We start from the raw sequence: 21,574 nt of genomic DNA on the forward strand, positions 1-21,574 counted from the left end.
ATTACAAGCTGGTGACATGAAGTCACTGAAAACATTTCTCTGCATTTGACTCATCAGTTTTTCTCTCCTGTCAAGTAGTAGGCAGCAGTGATGTTGTTCATCATTTACTGGTTAAAAAGTTAAAAAGATATGCAGCATTTTCTCTTTATGGATGAACATGTTGATGATCGTGAGTCTTTTCCTCTGAGTCGTTTAAAGGAGGTTTTGATCACATTCCTGCTCTGTCAGTATCCATTCTACAAACTCCTGGTCATAAAATCCTGAGTTCCTCCTTGTGACTGAGGTGGTTCTCTCCTGGAGTTTTACTGAGGCTCCATTACTGTGAACATCAACATGATCATTTCTCCTGCTGTCTGTGCAGCTGATCTTTTGTGTTTTTCTCAGTCTACAAGGTGGAGGTGGATTCAGGAGTGGAGTCTGTTCTGCTGCCCTTTAAAACTACACTCGGTCTGTATAGACAGAAAGTCACAGTAACGTGGAAAGACAACAGTGGCAGGATGGTTGACGGTTATGACTGGTGGTATAAAAACCTTCAACAACACAAGCAGTATAAAGGCAGAACAGAGATGAAGATAAATTATAAATCTGGAGACTTCAGTCTGACCCTGAAGAACCCCACAGACAGAGACTCAGGAACCTACAGCTGCACCGTCTACAAGTCAGGAACAATCCTGGCTAAGAAAGAAGTGCTGCTCAAGGTCAAAGGTCAGTATTGTAAATATAGATCACATTTTATTCATGATAATATCTTTAATAGAACTAGAGGAGATGGTGTTTATGCTAAATCATTAATATAAAGGTTGGATCAAGGATAAATGTTTCAGAAACTTGCAGGAGGAGACTCACCCATACTCAACAAGACGACCTGGCACTGATGTTCTTCTTCTTCTTCTTTTCCTTTTATTGGCGGATTGCAAACAACTTATAGGTGCATACCGCCACCTACTGTACATGAGTGTGTAGCTCTATGGTTCCACCTACTATATTCTATTTTTTAATTTTGTGTTATGTAAAAATAAAAACAATGCTTTATTAATTTCCATATTTTCTTCCCTATCTCCATCTGTCCCTAAAATTCCTTTAATACTCCAATCTCTCCCTGTTTCCATAATTACTTTCCTCATCCTCTCTCTTTCCATTGCATATTTAATACAATTCATCAAAACATGATCCACATTTTCTTTTTCTGCACAACCCTCACATATATCATTATTTCTCTTCCCTATTATATACAAAAACTCATTCAAGTATGTGTGTCCAGTTCTTAGTCTAGTAAAAATTATCTCTTCCCTTCTGCTTCTTTTTCCATAATTTTTCCATATTACAGATTTTTGAACCCTATATAATCTTCTTCCTTTCTCATCTTCATCCCATATTTTTTGCCATATTTCTGTTTCTTTCATTTTAATTATTGATTTACCTTCCCCTTTCCCAAATGAAATCTGATCTTTATTCTGCTTTCCTAAAGCCTTTTTGCTAGCTTATCTGCTGTTTCATTTCCTTTCACCCCTTCATGTGCTGGTACCCAACAGAACTGAACCTCTATTCCATACCTATATAACCTATATAAACTCTGATAAATTTCTATTACCAGGTCTTTCCTACTATTTCCTCCTGAATGAATGCTTTCTATTGCAGCTTTTGAATCTGTACAAATTACCACCCTATCCGGTCTAACCTCCTCCACCCACTGTAAACTAAAAATAATTGCAACCATTTCTGCTGTATATATAGATAAAAGGTCTGTTAATCTTTCACATATACATATATTAAACTCTGGGATAAATATCCCTATACCCACATTTCCCTTTGAATTTTTTGACCCGTCTGTGTATATTTTTAAAAAACTATAAAACGATTGTCTGATATATATGCTAGATTTAACCCCAACTTCATTATGTTTCCATTCTCTTTTCATTTCATGTATTTTTAAGTCAACTTTTGTTTCTGGAAACAACCATGGTGGCACAGCACTAATTGGATTATTTTGTGAGAATGTCTTATCCTCCAGCTCGTACATTTTTGCCCATTCATTCACATTCCATCCAAATCCCTTTCTTGTGAATTTAGAATATTCCCAACAATTCTTTATTATGCTTTTTGCTGGATTTCCTTCACTACTGCTTTTAACTCTGATCCAATATGATAGTGATATTCTGACCCGTCTTATTTCTAACGGAGTTTCTCCAGCCTCTACTAAAAGAGGGTTAATAGGGGTAGTCTTAGTTGCTCCAGTAGCTATTCTTAATGCCCTATATTGTAATTTATCTGCAATTTGTAATGATGTTTTTGCTGCTGCTTCATATACTATACAACCATAATCTATTGCTGATCTCATAAGAGCTCTATATATATTCAATAATGACTGCTTATCAGCCCCCCAATCATTCCCAGCCACTGCTTTCATGAGATTTATTACTTTCTTACATTTTGTTTCTAGCTGCTTAATATGCGTTTTCCATGTATATGAACTATCTAGCCATAATCCTAAATATTTGAATTCATCTACTCTTTTTATAGGTTGACCATATAACTTTATCTCTCCTATATCAATATTCCTTTTATTAGTAAAAATCATATAACAGGATTTACTTACCGACAATTTAAATCCCCATTCATATGACCATTTTTCTATTTTATTAACAGCTCTTTTAATATTTTTAGCTAAATGTGGGACATTCCTTCCCCTCATCCATATAGCTCCATCATCTGCATAAAGTGCTGATTTAATGCATTCATCTAGATTTAAGAATATATCATTAATCATAATGTTAAAAAGTAAAGGACTAATTACACTTCCTTGAGGAGTGCCGTTTTCTACTTTAAAATCTCTTGAGTATTCATCCCCAACTTTAACTCTAATTTTCCTTTCTGTAAAGAAACTTGCTATCCAGTTATACATTCTTCCCCCTATTCCCATATTTTCCAACTTTATCAATAAACCTTCCCTCCACATTGAGTCATACGCTTTTTCAATGTCAAAAAATACTGCTATTATCAATTCTTTCATTTTTAATCCTTTTTCTATATCATTACTAATTCTCACTAATGCATCCATAGTAGACTTTCGTGTTCTGAATCCACATTGATAACTACTTATTATATGCCTCTGCTCTAACATATACCCCAATCTTTTTACTAATATTTTCTCCATCCATTTACATAAGTGAGATGTCAATGCTATTGGTCTGTAATTATTTGGATCTGAAGAATCTTTTCCTGGTTTATTAAATGGGAGGATTATTGCAGTTTTCCATTTCTTTGGAACTTCACCTTCTCTCCAAATTTTATTAAAAAATTGTAATATTAATTTTAATGTTGCTTCCGGTAACCTTCTAAACATTGCATAGCATAAATTATCCTCCCCTGGAGCTGAATATCCAGTATCTTTAATAACTGTTTTTATTTCATTCAACCTTATTTCTTCATCTAATGCTGAAACCGATCTATCTTTCTTTTTATAAATATCATTATATTCTTTTAATTTTTGTTCTTTTTGATTTCTATGTATATTTCCTAAATGCTCCCCACTATGCACTGCTGCAAAAGCCTCACCCAAAACATCTGCCTTATCTTTATTTAATACCACAATTTCTTGACCTCTAACCAATGCTGGAATTTTAACTTGACTTCTATTCCCTCCCATTTTCTTAAACATTTTCCAAACATTTTGTAGTTTTACTTCTGCTCCTATGGAAGAACAATAATTTCTCCAAGTTTCCTTCTTAGCCTCTTTGATTATTTTACGAGCCTCTGCCCTTTTCTTCTTATATTTAATAAGATTTTCTCCTGTTAAATTTTTCTGTAGATTTTTAAAAGCTTTATTTCATTCTTTAATCACTCTGCTACAATCCTCATTCCCTGGCACTGATGTCTGATCTCAACAGTTTATATGGAGGTGGAAACAGGTGAAACCGGTGAGAGATGATTGCAGCAGGGGAGGGGTTAGGCAGGTGTGCAGAGTAAGTAATTAGACCAGACATCAGTGCTGAGGCTCAAACAAGAACAGATAAAAAAAACAAACCTAAACTAAGAAGCTTATGAAGACATAACAGGATAAACTAAAACAGTAAACAAGAATCTAAACAAGACAGACCAAAACAAAACCTGAGGCAAGAGAGAGGCCTAGCTGATTAAATAACCAAACTAAAACCTAAACCAAAACAGAACATTACAGTAATAAAGAATAGAAACATCATTCATTATTGATGCAAATAAACAAAAGATATTCCCTGGGTTTTATATAAAATCATTAAATACTCAGGAGTACCAGTATCCATCCTTTCCTCCATACCCAATTCTCCATTCAGGATGGCCTGGAGGGGCTGGTGTCTATAACCATTGGGTGAGAGGTGGGCTACAGCCTGGACAGGTCACCAGTCCATCAGGGCAGGTGGACCAGGATAATCTGTGGAAGATTAGAGATTAAATGACTGAAATGTAATGTGTCAGTTCAGTTTTTTAGTTGCGGAATTGAATTAAAACCACAAACACATGTTTATGGTTTTAATTCAGTGGTATTTTTTTACTCTAAGGAGTGTTTCAGACTCTAACCTTCTTCTCTGTTCCAACCAGGTGAAGCTGACTCTCTGATCATGGCCATAGACTTTGGTTCAGCATACAGCGGCTACGCCTTCAATCTAAAACCCAGAGAGGAAGGAGGTGAGACCCAGTTAAAGACATGGGGTAAAGAAGTTGGACTGGACTCCCCAAAGACTCCAACCTGCATCCTGTTTGATAAATATAAACGATTCCTGAAGTTTGGTTATGAAGCTAAAACAGCGTACAGCAACATGAGAGGAGAAGAAGCTAAGAAATATTATTTCTTTGAAGACTTCAAGAGGAAAATCCTGAACGCAGTAAGTAACATTAAAGATCTGCAGCCAGAGCTTCTTCTGCCTTGGATCCTGCTGTGTCCTCTATGTCCAGACCTGTCTTCTCATTTAGAAACTGTGTCACTTTCTGAATTATCTGAGAGTTTACAGCTGAACTCTGACCCTTCACAGATTTCCTCCTACAGTCAGAAAAACAGGTTTTAACTCTCTGGGTCCCAATAAAACAAATTAAATTAACACTTAATTCATTTCAGGATCTATTCTAACCATTTCTGAACTTGTAGTTTTTGTACAACGGCTTTTATTCATTTTATCCTAATATTTTTTTATTAAATTGTTCATCCCCCTTGACAGATTTAGAATAAAATATTTAAATATTTTTAGAATTTAACCGTCTGTCTCCTCAGTTCCAGTTTTCATTAGTAAGAACTGTATAAATGTTCTCCTTTCTGTTTTTGACCATTTTCACGCTCAGAAAGAGGGCTTACTGCAAGGTTAACAACTCAGTGCAATCAGCTGGATTTCCTTAGACAGAGAATTTTTAATCAGTTGTTATAATAAACTGAGTGAGTCTCACATGTTGACTCGTGTCCAAGTATTAAAGGAACCGCTGATGGTCCAGATCATGTCAGACTGGAACCGTGTCAGAGCGCTACGACGCCTACATGGTTCACATGGGGTGGAGATAACATCACCAGGGTTCTTCGTACGTTGCTTAAAACATCCAAGATCAAATGAGACATCCAAGATGATTTCATCCGGCTTATCATGATCCGGCTAATTGGGTTCTTCGAACACACCTGTTGTTTATGATTAGTATGGCTGGATTGAGTTATCTGAGACAACTGCGCGTTCATGCGTTTGTTTAAAAGGGGAAATGTATCGATAGTAGAAACAATGACCAGCAACGCTGCTATTGGCTGTTCAGCGTTGCCAAAAAACACCCACAGTTTTTCTCCCAAGCAGAACACGAGCTTTAATAGAAGGTTATGCCGAATTTGAGTCATTAATTAAAACACCTCAAAATCTGTTAAAGCCAGGAGAGAGGGCTGGCAAAAAGTAGCAGACAAATCAATGCGTAAATACTGTCCATGGTAGATGTTTCTATCACTTTCTACAGTATGAATTTTTGCATTTTAATAATCTCATATTTACTTTGTTCTTTTATATCAGAGCCTCCACAGAACCCAATAGAACATGGGGACAAGTAAAAGTGAAATACAAGAATATTCTACAAAATGGTAGCCTTTAATTATTATACTTTATTTTAAAAAGGCACTTGTTATGTCAAGAGATCCACATTTCAGTGTCATTCCTTAGACACTGGAAGTAAAGGACATGTGCAAACTGTGAATTTTAACAAAAAAAAAATCTTTATCCATAAAAAATTAAAATCTTCAATTTCCGAGTCATCCACTGTTTACACGGTCAAAAACTGTATTGCTCCGTATCTAGATAATCCATCCATAGTTTTTTCTAATACAATATACGGCTCGACAGGAAGCAAGCCTTTCAAAGTAAACTAAACTTCACAATAAAATGGCCTGAACAAATCTTCTTACTGAATATGATAAAAATAAAAAGCAAACTATCATACAAATAACTTAAATATTTTAGATTTATGGCTCCAACATCACTTTTTCCTCTTTAAAAGCCACTGTTAAATGATGTTTGTCTGTTTATAACAGCCACCAAGAAAATCTCTCTACAATCACACTGTCCCTCTGCGCTAAAGGATCCTGTCTATTGCGCAATACGCAATTCATTCGAAAAACTCTGCAAATTATTCTTGCACCTTCCGCAACAGGTTGCTGTCATAAAAATGGACATGGCTACGACAGACTTCCCTATCTCCTCCGCTTATAAAGCTGCGATCTAATCCTGTTTACATGAAATAAGCCTGCTCTCGAGCTGGCTTAAGCTGGCGCACATGTTGCTATGACAACAAGTGCAGGATGTCTTTCGAAGAACCAAACGATCCAAGATCATGCCAAATCGTCAACAATGAAATCCTGCTAACTGAGTTAGCGACGTACGAAGAACGGACCCCTGGAGAAATGTTTCCTGGAGGGATTATTATTATTATTCCTGGAGCTCCAGGCTGTGGACAAAACTGCAGAAATATGGAAGAAACTCATGAAGAAACTCATGATCTCATAAATGTTATAATGTTTTGTGCAGCTCCTCATTAGTCCACTGGATCCACTTCATTAAAATCAGATTACCTGTGTTATGTTCGTGTTTGACAATTACCAGGCCTCTTGTCTTGCTCAGATTCTTTTATTCAAGTCTCCTTTCATGGATCCTCTCACACAGGTTTCTCACAGGTGTGTCCATAGATATCCATAATAAAGGCTAGATGTCTTACGGCGGAGTCTCAAACGTCATCACCGGCGGCCATCTTGCCTCAGGCAAGCTTTCTGGCGTGCTCTGGGGTACCTAATGTAAGGTGAGTGATCAGCACGAACACAAATACTCTTATCTCATTTAATTCTTGACGGATTTACAAACAGTTTGGTTTCTTACAAACGTTATGAACGTGGCTATAATTCTTGACGCTTGAACATGTCGAAATTGCAGATTTTCTTGTCGAAAAATGACTTAATCGTGCAGCATAGTTGTGCATCACGGCTACTTGCGCAAGTTATCAAGGCTGAGACCACTGGTTAATTATATAGGTTTTACTGACACCAATAACGATTGTATGATAATTAATCTTTGGCATAAATTACAATCTTTGTGGATGTGGTTGTAGTTATTATTAAATTATTAATTATTAAATTATTTTAATATACCAACTCTTATTTCAGGATTTGTTGTGCGACGGGCTCTGAAAAAGCTGTCTTGTGATGTCTGCCGTGCCAGCTTGCTAACAGATGCTGCATCTGCCATCAAGGACCAGAGCTACCACCTGCTGAAGTTAAAAAAACAATGGAAATCTGGTGATTCCATCAGAAGGCACAGTGATGGTAGTCAGGGCAGCAGAGTGGGTCATTCGTCAGACCTCATGACACACTAATAGTACCCACCTTGTGTCAAAAGTTAATTTATGACCCTTATGAACTGTATATGACCTTATGATTTATGACACCTGTGACCCCCCTCCTTCCAAAAAATATGATTTATGATTTCCGCCCCCCCCCCCCCCCTTCCTTCCTTCCTTCCTGACCCCCTCCCTTTTTTATGAGACCTCTCACCCCTATGTGAACCCCTCCAGACCCCCCTTCCTGACCCCCCACCCTTCACACACACACACACACACACACACTTCCGGCAGAAGCCTCACCCCGGAAGTCCCCTTCAACCCCGCCCACAACCGCTTCTCTCATGATATAAACCCCTTTTCTCCAGCGTCTATAGTGAGTGAATACTTTTCAACATGGCGTCCGGAAGAAGCACCTATGAACCCGTTATCGCTGAGACACCCGTCACGATTTGTCATGATCAGAGCGATTTTTGGCGAGCTCAGCATACTCCTCACAAGGCTACGCTGTTTTTATGCAGAACTCAGATGCCTCCGAGCCATCGTCTGCAAGAACAATGGTCTCTGGAGCCCTATGGAGCCCGCGGTAAATGGGGGTACGTCTTCAAATATGAATCTGGGGAAATGTACCTCTATCAACTGGATGATGAAAGTGATGAGTTGCAAACTATCCACTCCTTGGGGATGGTGACATCAAACGATTGGGCTGTTCTGAAACTCATTATGCTTCGGAGACTAGGCCCTGAAGAAGCAAATCCGGCAGCAGGCCCTTCGGTGAGACGAAAAACTAGCTTCATTCGACTAAACCCCCAAGAACCTATTCCTGCAGGGTCCTCTGTGAGAGAAGAAGCCGAGGATGGAATCAAGGATTCGCCCTCTGCTAAACGGGGCAAGCGGTCACATCAGCAAGCCGAGGATGGAATCAACGCCTCACCCGCAGCTAAACGGGGCAAGCGGGCGCGTCAACAAGTTGAGGAAGGAATCAATGATTCACCCTCCGCTAAGCGCTGCAAACGAGTGCTGACCGACCTGAATGAAATTGACAATGATTCAGGAAATAGGATCTTCTCAGCTACTTGGCAGTCGAAGACGGGGGTTAGCGGTCGATGGTTTTTCCGTGCAAGTCTCAAAAAGGCTCAAGATGAAACACAGACGGTTATGTTCATGCTGGATTATTATAATTCAGAATGTGGCGTCTTCAGGACATTGCTAACCATCCCCTTTGATGCCTGGCGTGACAAGATGATCGGAATAGCAGACCGGATTTCAACGCTGTTTCGGGACTGCCGTAACTGGAAAGACATTCTGGGGGTCAAGAAAGCGCTAGCTTTTTAGACCCGCCCCTCACAACTGCTAATACCACCCCTTCAACGTTAACCACACCCTTCTCAGTATATAAATACAACCAGCCAGACTGATCGGGACTCCGTGCAACTTCGCTGACAGGACTTCTTACCAGAGAAAGCATCCTCACATCGCTAAAGAGAAACACCATGATCTGGACCGGATCTCGCCCTGAAGGCCTCAACCTACACCAAGAGATCTTTGTTTTAAGGAGTGACAATTCCGAGTTTACTCCCTCACCACCTCAGACGGCGACCGTGGATGAAGATTCACAAGCGGTGGATCTTCCTGCCTCCCCACCGCTTTTCCAAGACTCAGAGCTCCATTGCAGCCAAGGAGATCAGGGCTCCGCGGTGGAGCACATCCCTGAGAGCCAGATGGATCAGGCATCAGCGCCACCTGAGGATGACTCAGAGCTCCATTGTAGCCAAGGAGATCAGGGCTCCGCGGTGGAGCACATCCCTGAGAGCCAGACGGATCAGGCCCCAGCGCCCCCATCGCCACCTGAGGATGACTCAGAACTACCCTGCGGCCAGGGAGATCCAGCATTGCCATCAGAGAGCCAGATGGATGCGGCCTCAGCACCCCTGTCGCCACCTAAGGACACCCAGCCAGACGGTGAGAGCGGTGCCGATGAAAACGATGGGTGGATTCGCTTCGGTTTCATCAGAGCGGTGAAAACTATGGTGTACCATCTTTTGTACCAAACCATCAGCAAGTTCATGCATGATAAATGTTATGGGTGTGCTCACGATCGTCCTAGTCAAAAAGAGCATGAATGCTTAGACGATTTTGAGGATGGATTCTTTGAAAGCAACTACCATCGTATAATGCCGCTGCTTTGTAATGAGCGTTTCATCGGAGCCATTCAACACTTTCTAGCCGCACGCAACATTCATCAAGACAACAATGCAGTTAATGCTGTCGCACAGGCATATCTGTACGAATTGACGCTGGTCAAGCAGGTGTATGACCCCATCAATGTTGCATATGCTAACGCAGTTGAAGAAAGCTCCGAATATAGAGATCAGCTTCTAGCCGCCTTTGAGTACTGGCGAGGGTCTTGAAACCAATGCATACATGTTTTCTCATGTCTTTTTATATATTAAACTAGTTAGTGACATCGTATTAAAAAGAGTGTCTGTTTTATTTTCTACATCTTTTCTTTCTTATATGAAATTAAATGATTGTTTTACAACTAGTTAGTGACATCGTATTAAAAAGAGTGTCTGTTTTATTTTCTACATCTTTTCTTTCTTTCTTATATGAAATTAAATGATTGTTTTACAATTAGTTTGTGGTATAATAAATGAGTGTAATTTCTTTCCTGGTTAAATGATTTTTTTTTTAACAATTAGTTTGTGGTATAATAAATGAGTGTAATTTCTTTCCTGATTATGTTAATAAAATATATAAAAACTTGAATACAGATGTCTTCTCCTTCATTTAGCATCACTACGTGTGTGGGAAGGTATGGCTGAAGCAAAGTTAATGAAGCGTGTATATTACACACCTGCTCACCCAGGTTCTTTTGGTGGAGTAGATAGATTACAGAGGGCTATGCAGAGTGAAACGGGGAAAAAGGTTCCGATTGAAGTGGTCCGAGACTTTTTATCAGAACAAGATGCATATTCTTTACATAAACCGGCAAGAATAAGATTTCCTAGAAATAGAGTGTTTGTCACCAGGCCTCTGAGACAGTTTCAAGCAGATCTTTGTGATATGCAGAGTTTATCCAAAGAAAACGACGGCTACAATTATTTATTAACCGTTATCGACGTATTCTCCAAAAGAGCCTACGTCAGAGTTTTAAAAAGGAAAACAGCGTCCGATGTCGTAACAGCTTTCGAGTCTGTTTTAAGGGAGAGTGGGGTTCCAAAGAGGCTTCAAACTGATGACGGTAAAGAATTTTTCAACAAATCATTCAAAGCGTTAATGGATAAAAACGGAATTGAACATTTTTCCACAGCTAGTGAAATAAAAGCCTCGGTGGTTGAGAGGTTTAATCGTACATTAAAATCAAGAATGTGGAGATATTTCACAGCAAACAACACTCTCCGTTATGTAAACGTGCTTCAGGATCTGGTCAAAAGTTACAACCACTGCTATCATTCGAGTATTAAAATGGCCCCTGTGGAAGTCATCGCTACTAACGTTTTTCAGGTGTTTCAGAATTTGTACGGGACTAATTCCAAACGCTGCACAAAACTCAAGATGGCGTTTAAGCAGGGTGATCATGTCAGAATATCGAAAGTGCGAGGGGTGTTTGACAAAAAATATGAACAGAGTTTCACGGATGAAATCTTTACAGTTACAGAAGTTATACAGCGATCTCCACCCGTCTTCAAGCTGAAAGATTTAGACGGAGAGCCCGTCCGAGGTTCTTTTTATGCTGAGGAGCTTCAAAAGGTGAAAATGTCAAAAAACAAAATGTATCAAGTGGGTGAAATATTAGACAAACGCACAGTTCGGGGGGTCAGACAGGTCTTAGTGCATTGGAAAAATTGGCCGGAGAAATTCAACAGCTGGGTGAGAGCCGATGACCTGCGTGATGTATAAAGCAACGCGCTGCTCTCCGGACGAGTGACATTGCACCATGGATCGCTTAACTGAGGACCAGGGTTTTTATCTGACGCTGCCGTCCAACGCTAGCCTCAATGTTTTTAAGGATAATAGCATATCGAGTTTCCGTGTGGATTTAGCAGAACCTATTAACTTACAAGGTCAGTGGCAAGTGGCTTTGACGGAGGTTTCATACCCACATACATGGCATAATGTCCCCTCAGAAAACGCCTATTTCGAATCGCGGAAAGCAGGCCAGGAAAAAGTCCAACGTGTACAGATAGGAAACGGATACTACACTAATTTGAATCAGCTTATCACAGAGATTGAAGCCCATCTGAGAAAGATAGATTCAGATATTTATTTCAAAGTTAACCGTACTGCTAACATGCTAACTTTTCAAGCAGGTGGCCAGAACCATCTATGTTTTTACGCTCCAATCGCCTTTATGTTAGGCACGGAACCTGGAGAATGGGTCAAATTCGACCACTGGCACGCCCCTCGACCTATAGACTTTAAGGCAGGGTTCTACCATCTGTATTTCTATAGCGACGTTGTTGCCCCCCAGATGGTGGGTGACATTCACGCCCCCCTCTTGCGAACCGTCCGGGTCCAAGGTGTTTTTGGGGATGTTATAACGGAAACTTTCCATAATCCTTACTATTTACCTGTTGCTAAGAAACACATTGAAAACATACAAGTTGAAATAAAAACGGATCAGAACACCCCTGTGAAATTTACATACGGAAAGTGCATTGTGAAGCTGCATTTCAGACCCGCTGCCTCACATCGAGCGTTTAGATGAAAACAGAATATGCATATAAAAAACACTGGACTGCGGCTGGAATCATTCATAGCAGTGCTATCAGTCGTATCAGCACCGCTTAAGCGCTATAAAACGTGAGAAGGAAAAGAAATAAAAAATCAAGAAAACATGGTTTTCCTGAGAGAGGACCCACATCGTTTCATATCCTATTACCAAAGCCAGGTCGGGGGCGCTTTACCAGGTTTCTATGGCGCTCCTGTTATGTACGGACGGGGGATTGGATCCATATTTTCAAAACTATTCCGTTTCGTATCGCCCCTAGTTAAATCCGGCTTCGCAATAGCGAAACCCCATCTGAAGAGGGCGGCCACAAACATTGCTTCAGACGTCATAGGTAAAGCAATGACCAAAATAACAGGTGTGAATAACCAGGAGGGGTCAGGGGTGATGGTTTTGTCGAGAAGGGCTAAAAAGCGACCTCCGGGACTACGTGCTTGGCGCTCACATAAACTCGCACCGCGGAGGAAGAAGAAGCCAGTTTGCAACAGCAAGCCTAGGAGTAGGAAGTCTGCTGCGAGCAAGGATATATTTAACTGATTTAGTATTTTCATTAAAAAACCAATCATGGCTCTTTTACATCAGAAATCATCAGAATGTACCCTGGCCGAACTGGATCTTTTCACGGTCCCTATGACTCAACTATCTGTGGAAGATAAGATTTACACCGAAATACTACCGGTGTCAGCTATTACAGACACGGGGCCTATTGAGTTCTTTATCCCCGGAGATGGAGAAAAATACCTGGATCTGAATGATACCTTACTTCATGTCCGTCTTAAAATTACCAACGCAGACGGGAGCAACTTGGCTAATGATGCAGCCGTCGGACTGATAAATTACCCTCTGAATACAATGTTCAGTCAATGCGACGTTATGCTGGGAGATAGGTTAATTTCACAGAGTAGCGCGACTCATCCTTACAGGGCCATCATTGAAACATTACTCAATTACTCGGAGGATACTTTAAAGAGTCAATTTAGCGCAGGTCTATTTTACAAAGATACAGCTGGAGCAATCGATTCTATTGTTACGTTAGATGGTCCTAACTTGGGTATGAACCGCAGAGCTTCATTCACCGCTAATTCAAGGGAATTACACCTGATGGGACCGCTTCACGCTGATATATTCTTTTGCGAAAGACTCCTATTAAACTCTGTCGACATGAGAGTTAAATTGACCAGAGCTAGCGATGCATTCTCTTTGATGGGACCTCGTGATTCAACCTTCCGACTGAAAATTCTAGGGGCTTCTCTATTTGTGAAAAAAGTTTCAGTCTCCCCGGCTATCCGGCTCGGGCACGCCTCAGCATTAATGAGAGGAAACGCTCTATATCCACTTTCCCGCGTGAACGTGAAAACATATTCTATCCCAGAAAATTCCAGGATATGTACACAGGAGAATCTGTTTTTGGGTACTTTACCTCGATACATAGTTTTAGCTCTGGTCGATCATGAAGCCTTCACAGGCCGGAGAAGCATGTCGCCTTTCAACTTTAAACATATGGATGTAGAATATTTAGCTCTCTGCAAAGATGGCAGACAGGTGCCTGCCAAAGCGTTTCAACCTCAATTCAACAATGGTATTTCAGTGAGGGAATATTACAACATGTTCACCGCTACAGGTCGTCATTTAAAAGACCTTCCTTTAAGCATTACTCGTGAGGAATTTAACGAAGGCTACTCCCTGTTTGTTTTTAATCTCACCCCGAGCGAGGACTCTGACGCTCTATCCCCGGTGTGTAATGGGAATTTGAGACTGGAAATGAGGTTCCGAGTTCCTTTGCCTCACACTACCACCCTCGTTGTGTACGCATGTTACGATTCAATTTTGGAAATCGACTCAAAAAGGCAGGTCTTGGTGGATTTTTATTAAAAACATGGATAACCACCAAATCGAGAATTTGATGCATCATCTCCTGGGGGATTTATTTCACGGCGTCTGGGCATCTGATCAGCTCCCCCTGTTGAAGCGCACATACAAAGGACCGGCCTATTTCATCGTAAACACTCATCCTTCACACATGCCTGGAGAACACTGGCTAGCTTTGACGTTGGAAGAGAATGATCAAGCCACCTTTTTTCGACTCTTATGGATTCAGTCCTGATTTTGAATTTTATCCACCAAGCATAGTGACATTTTTGAAAGATAGATCCTCGAAAATATTGTATCATAATCGTCAACTTCAAGACACTCTATCCGTCGTGTGCGGTCATCACTGTGTTTATTATCTGTGTCATAAAGCCTGTGGGCTTTCAGTGCATGACATACTGGCTACCTACCGCGATGACGTTTATGAAAATGATGTCATGGTTTATGATTTTGTGAAAAAGTATCAGAATTGTAATAAAAATAGGGCCTCGTGCTCGTTTATTCACGGAACCTGCTCTTTACAAATGTTTAAAGATTGTTACAAGTTGTAACTTGTCTAAAATAAAAACACTGTACACATGAATAATTTGAAACATTAAAGTTTTCTTTATTACAAATTTATTTCTCCAGTTTTTATTTCATACAGACTTTTAGGGTGAAAATTTCAACCATGCAGGGGTTTTGTTGACTCTCTTGCTTCGGGCACGGCCATTTTCAGGGGTGGGATGCTCAAAGTCTATTCCGGAGAATTTAGGGGACAACACAATTTTTCCTTTACGTTTCATGATGGGCTTATCTTTGTTCTTCTCCAATACACCCGCTTCTGCCATGCCTCTGTATTGGTCACGAGCCTGCGGATTGCTGACTGAGGACACAGGGATGTTTAACTCCTTCAGGGTGGCCATGAACGGGGTCCAACCTACAGGTTCCTGACTCTGTGTTTTCCTCCTAATTGGAAGGAGGAGGTTTTTCAACAAATCGACCAGATGTGAACCCCCCATCACACGGTCGCGATAAACAAATTCCCCTTTCGAAGTCCAGCTCGTACCAACTTGCGTTAACCTTTTCAGTATGTATTCAGCATTTTTGCGATCTCTGTTAGGCAGAGCTCTTAAAACCTCGATAGCGGTTTCATCCAATTCAACAGGAGACGCTGTAGAATCAGTAGATGCAGAGTCCGCCTCGTTATTTTCAGGCACAGGGTCACGTTGCATAGTTAAAGTCACTCAGGGTTCCTCAAGCTGATCTTGTTTGATCAGAGTCAGATATCTTTGAAGAAGAGCGTTGTACCTTTTAATTTTTTCATAAGAACTCAGTCCCGGTTCATTCAGTATCTCTCTCATTTTAGAATCCAAATCGTCTTCAGCGGTCTGTCTGATGGATGGGTCCGACGGGGTTAAACGTTTGAACTGATGCGGTGAAACCAGATACATCTTTTGCGCAGTCCTAAGAGACATTTTTTCTCATCTCCTGATGAGACCTCCCACCAGCTCTCCGATTAAAGGAGCCACAACACTTAACAAGGGCAGAATGAATCCACCTGTTTGATTTTTCAGAACCGACTGCTTGCGTTTTAAGCCAGTTCTTTTATCAGCCAGCAATCTGATGATTTTTTTCTGCTTTTCCAATTTTTTATGCTGGGAATGAGATATTTTCACATTACCTTTTAAAATGTTCAGAGCTATTTCACACAAGGCTTTGAGAAAGTCGGGCGAGCAGTGAGCAAGAATGTCTTTACGCTTCTTTGCTGTGGCTTGATATAACGCTCTGAATAAGGGAATGTTCCTTCTTATGCGAGCTGACATGATAAAATTAATTTAATTTCGGTACATAGATAGCCGGCCACTGACCTGGGAGCATTCCTGTTCTCAGTCTGAAACGATCTGGGCAAGTGGGAGTCAGATCCACGATTAAATATCCGTGAGGATCTCTGGTGGCGTCTTGAAAACTCTCCATGAAGAAAGTTTTCTCTGACGGGAATATTTGACGGGCTAATATATTTAGTTGCAGTTTATCTCTGGGATTCTTAAACAGCACTATATAATTAGCGTTTAAACTAATGGTTCGGCTATACTTCCCTTTATGAAAAATATTCTGGGTTAACATTATAACACTCATATTTTTATGATGCCTGTATTGAGTGAAAATTTTCACCACTTCCGGATGGTCTGAAGCCTGGAAAATCACATCGTCTAAAATAACCAAATGATTTTGATCAGGAGGAAACAGATTTTCATCATCAAAAGAATCAGGTAGTCCTTCGATGAATTTAATCTTTTTATTCATTTTTTGCAACTCAGAATACATACTTTGAAAACAGGTGTAAATCCAGACGATATTTACAGGAACAACATCCATAACATGGTTACAATTCTGCAAAACAGTTTTAACAAAAAAAGATTTACCACAACCACTCGGCCCTGCTATTAGAAGTGAAAAGGGAGTTTTGAATCTAGGATCAAATTCGACCTCCTGTGTTTCACGGGAGAGAGACATTTTATTTAGATTTTTTTTTTATTTTTCTCAGTTAACCTTTAATAACCAAACGGAAGAGTTGTACCGTCAGAAAAAAGCCTTCGCTTGTCATACACCACTCTGAGCTGTTTCTGAAATGAGGCATTTTGAAGCTGGAAGTTTCTTTTATGCCTTCTGATGGTGTGCTGTGGAGCTTGTAAAACATCCCCTGTAGAACCTTGCAAATAACCTTCAACCAGCTCTTTTACACAGTCAAAATTCACTCTCTCACAGCATTCACGAGTCAGAGTGATACCTTTAAACTTCATCACCACCCGTTTCTGGCTTCTGGTCCGGTAGGCGTAGCTTTTGGGACCTGCGGAAACATATTCGTCTATCGAGTCACCTGAAAGTTCATCAGTCAAGTCACCTAATAAATGTCCGAGCTCGAGGGAGGTCTGACCCGGTTTAACCACGTAGATCAGACTGTCCGTGTCAATGTACAGAACTCGCTCTTTAAGTCTTTCGAGACAGGTGTACAACTTCAGACGCGCGTGGGCAGTTGTAAAGGCAGCGATGAAGATATTATTCACCTTGCTGGGTGGAGAGACGCATCGTTTGCTGTATTTCCACTGAACCATACACATTTCATCGTTCAGGAAGTGAAAGTAGCTTACTGTGTATTTACCTGAAAAAAGGAAGTTAAAAAACTCTTCAGGCTCGCTCACAATGCTTGTCTGAGCCAAATCATTTCTCTGTGCAAATTTGCCCCAGAAACTGTTCAGACACAATTTTGCCACCTGCCTTTTAGCCGGATTCACCTCAATCTTCCGTACATCTAGCTGGATGCCTTGCTCACGTTTGTAGTCTGCCACATATTTCATACGACTTTCCTCATCCGTAGCTTCAGCAGGGAAACCTGAAGCTTCCTGTTTACCCTTCAGAAATGTGTGGATATAGGATTTAAAGATTGAACTGCTCTGTTTTTCAAAATGCCAGACCTCAGTGATTTTAGCAAGCCTATATCCCAGCTCAAGAGCCTTGTTGAATTCCACACTTACCCATACACCTGTTAGCGCTCTCTCTTGGTCAGAGTGAGTGCAAGGACCCGACTGGTAGTTCATCTCAGCGCAAGCCCGGCACAGTGTGAACACCAGTTTACCGGTAGATGTCTTGTATGGTAGAACGGGGAAAAACAGACCACGAGGTGGGTACACGGTCGCCCTGATGAAGCCGAAATAGTTATGAGGATCATCAAAATCTTTGCAAATGATTTTGGGATGGCCTAACGGATAGCTGCAGTTGGCATTCACAAATGGATACAAAGATGTGAAATCTACATAACGTACAGACTCATTCTCTCCGGCCGTGTACCTGAGCCTAAGAGCACAAGTTCTCCCCCCAAACAAACCCTCTCGCGGGCATAAAGGTACAGGGGCGTTGAAACAGTCCAGAAACCTTTTGAGACCAGAGTGTGACGCCTTCATCAAACTCCAAGTATGTTCCCACATCATCTCCACACGTACCCCATAAACCGATTCCAACACCCTGGCTCTCTCCATGGTAGCTGCATGGAAAGTCTCAAAACAGACTCCTCTGAGCGGGCATTTCTGGTCAGCTGGAAAACAGGTGGGACAGCCATGATAAAAACATCCATTGAACTCAAAAGCAGTTTTTACTCCTCGAATTTCTGCAAATCCATCGACATAATACGGCCCCACTTTCATTTCACCTCGATTAAGAGAATGTTGAATGAAAATGCCCCGTTCAGCAGCTACCCACTCTAACCACTGAATGGACGCATCCGAAAAAGTCTTGCACTGCCAACGGTAATCCACCGGGGAAGGTATGGCTAAAGTGTTAGGGATCAGGAAATTTGAAGTAAAAGCTTTAATACATGCGGATGCTATTGTTATGGACTTTAATGGATCCACATTTGTCTCTTTAAAGAACTCTTCTCTGAATTTCACACAAGCCCTGAAAAGAATCTCCACGTCATTTTTGCAATAATAAAGAGCCTCCTTCCGAAAGTCAAAGGGGTGGTTGCAAGCCTCGTTGTACCAGCTGGAAAAACGTTCCTGCTCGGCGGGGTTCATGTGTTCCACAGCGTAGAAACTAGGTGGAGGAAGCGGACCTACGTACTTTAAAGTCTTCTCAGAGGAGAACAAGTGGGGAAAAAAACCTTTAGAATGGTCCGAGAAGCCTAATGCTTTTGGCATCTGGCTGAGTTTCATAGTAAGGAATGATAGACTGTCTATGAATTTAAGACTGTAGTCCCGCTCGGTAAAACAGAGAACTTTACTTCCCTGCGTTATTAAATGTGGTTTTATACCCAACTGAACCATCACACTCAGAATCAAGTAAGAGTCAAATCCTCTGCTGTTGTGAGCCAGAAAAGTATAACCTCTATAACAAGTTCTGCGAAAATGGAGCAGAAGCTCCTTGACACAGTTCAATCCATAGGAATACCAAGTTTCCCCCTTCAGCGTTTTAGCGCAAGCAAGATATGGAATGTGTGAACCAGACTTATCTGTAAAAGTTTCGAGATCGTAGAAAACCAATTTGTCATTGAGTTCAGCATCAGTCAAACTTGGCTGAATATAACACTGATGACCGTTTAGCGTTACATCAGCACCGGCAGGCACTTTCTCATGACAGATCGGACATTTTATGGAACACTCGTGAGGTTTGCTCTCTTTGCCGGCTGACAAATCATATAGCCTTTTACAAACAGGACAGAATTTAGTGGTGTCACAGCTACTCACATGCTTGTTGAGTGTGGGCCTCAATCTGGGCACCTTGTGGCTATTAAAACATTGCAGATTACGACATATGCGCTTACAGTCAATGCATTGCACAGAACTGTACGGCTGCATCGTACAGTTCGGATCAAGGCAAACCGCACAGCGACCTTCGCAGTTATGTCTGTTGATGTTTTGGTAGCCGCTAAAGCAATAGTTGCAAATGTACTTAGAACCTGTGAATGCTGTGAGACTTTTTATTCCATAGTAATGATTTTTGAACAGAAACAAAAAAATTGGATTTGAACGATCTGAAAAGTCAGTCTGGAAATTACGAAGCAGTGCATCCTTGCTGTCTTTATAGAAAACGACAATTTTCCTGTTGAGAATATTTTCAAATTTGTGCACATCACCGAAAGTTACTGGAGTCTGCTCGGTCAGACCTGCCATATGCTGCCAAATTGTCCCTTGGTGGACGGCTTCACTGTCTGTAAAAGCCGGATTAAAGAGATGTGCTACACTTGTTGCAAAACAAAGTTGATTAGAAGAATTTTCAACTATATATAGATGCCGCCGTTTTTTATGGATCAGTTCACAGTCTAACATTTTAACAGCCTTACGTTTTGCACCCCCGCTTGGCGTTCTTACAACCTGAAGGACAATTTCTACGTTGTCGGTTAATTCCTCGTTAGATTGTGTTAAGTCGTCTAAAAATTCCTGAAATGCAGGCAAAATTGAATCGCCTTCGTCATCGACTTGTACGATGGTATGATGAGCAAACCCCTGCCCGCTTAATTCAAGTTGAATTATGTCGTTACGGGAGGTAAGAGGTATAACAGATTCTGCCAAGTCAGCCAGAACATCATAAACCTGTGTGTGTAAAATTCTACGGGATTAGGAATCTCACCAGGCTGGAAAGCGGTGATGTTTAAAGAGCGTCTTATTTCTGTGACATTGTAGCGGTCGCGATGGATGCCGGATGTAGAGGACTGCTGTGTGTGCTCAGAGCTGTTTACAGCTGACTGGCTCGTGCAGGGTTGATCCTGCAGGCCCTGCACGTCTGGCAGTTGATGCGTGCTGGAGGTGGGGTTTTGCAAAACTGTATTAGAAGCACCAGACGGATTATGATTTAAACTACCCCCATGCTGCTGCTGCTGCTGCTGCTGCAGGTGGTGATGAGGAGACTGTTCGCCTGCAGGATTAGGGTTAAATGGCTGAGAGGTGGATGCGTTTAATTGATGGAGGGCTTCTTCTAGCAACGATAAACGTTCAAAATTCCAACCCTGGCCAGCGTGAACCTGTTGTCTATCCGGTGAACCATTACCTTCATGTAAATCAGCACCCTCAGACGTATCCCGAACTGGAATATTTTGAAGGTCGTTAACCATTTGCATTATTTGATTTAAAACATCTGTAACTTGCATGTCAAAGTGTAATGAATCATTTTCCGGGGAGGAGGGTTGAGAGAATGAAACGTTTAATTGTTGCAGGGCTTGTTCTAACCGAGAGGGTGAAGCATTAGGTAGATTCAGAACTCCTGACGTATCATTAACAGGAATATTTTGTAATTCGTTTACAGCTTTCAACATTTCATCTAATGCATTTCTCATTTGCTGGCTACCCATGTTTACAGAGGTCACAATTTTACTTGATTACACTGAGTGGAGTGTTGATGACTGGAACAGCAGTTCGAGCTGGATCTGGCAGGATCTCACAAGTTCTCCAGCCTGCATGCAGTAGAGCTGTGCTCCGTCTCCTGACGACGGAATTTGCTCAATAACCGTTGAGGTTTCTGTGATACAAAAAGAAATAATAAATAGAATATCATTAAGATTTTTAACGTAATCAGGATTGAATAGAATTAATAGATCACAAACTAACTCTATGAAAGCTTTGAAATGAAATAATACCCAGAATAATTCTTTTCACAGCACGAGCTTTGATGATTATCCGACGGATG

At 41.0% G+C, this 21,574-nt stretch overlaps 1 protein-coding gene across 1 annotated transcript; it reads left to right on the plus strand.

Moving 5' to 3' along the window:
• Positions 1-497: 497 nt before the first annotated feature.
• On the plus strand, positions 498-5,039 carry LOC118558293. The gene is made up of 2 exons (XM_036128804.1): positions 498-705; positions 4,576-5,039. Exons 1-2 carry the CDS (start codon positions 498-500, stop codon positions 5,037-5,039), a joined length of 672 nt encoding a protein of 223 aa, XP_035984697.1.
• Positions 5,040-21,574: the final 16,535 nt, after the last annotated feature.

This window comes from Fundulus heteroclitus, unplaced genomic scaffold, assembly GCF_011125445.2.
Source record: "Fundulus heteroclitus isolate FHET01 unplaced genomic scaffold, MU-UCD_Fhet_4.1 scaffold_120, whole genome shotgun sequence".
NCBI lineage: Eukaryota > Metazoa > Chordata > Actinopteri > Cyprinodontiformes > Fundulidae > Fundulus > Fundulus heteroclitus.

What these genes read in the sequence shown, in the direction of transcription:
- LOC118558293 (XM_036128804.1), top strand. Translation starts at nt 498, where the DNA reads ATGGTTGACGGTTATGACTGGTGGTATAAAAACCTTCAACAACACAAG. An exon ending in AGTGCTGCTCAAGGTCAAAG is followed by an intron (nt 706 to 4,575) that starts GTCAGTATTGTA and finishes TGTTCCAACCAG; the next exon opens with GTGAAGCTGACTCTCTGATC.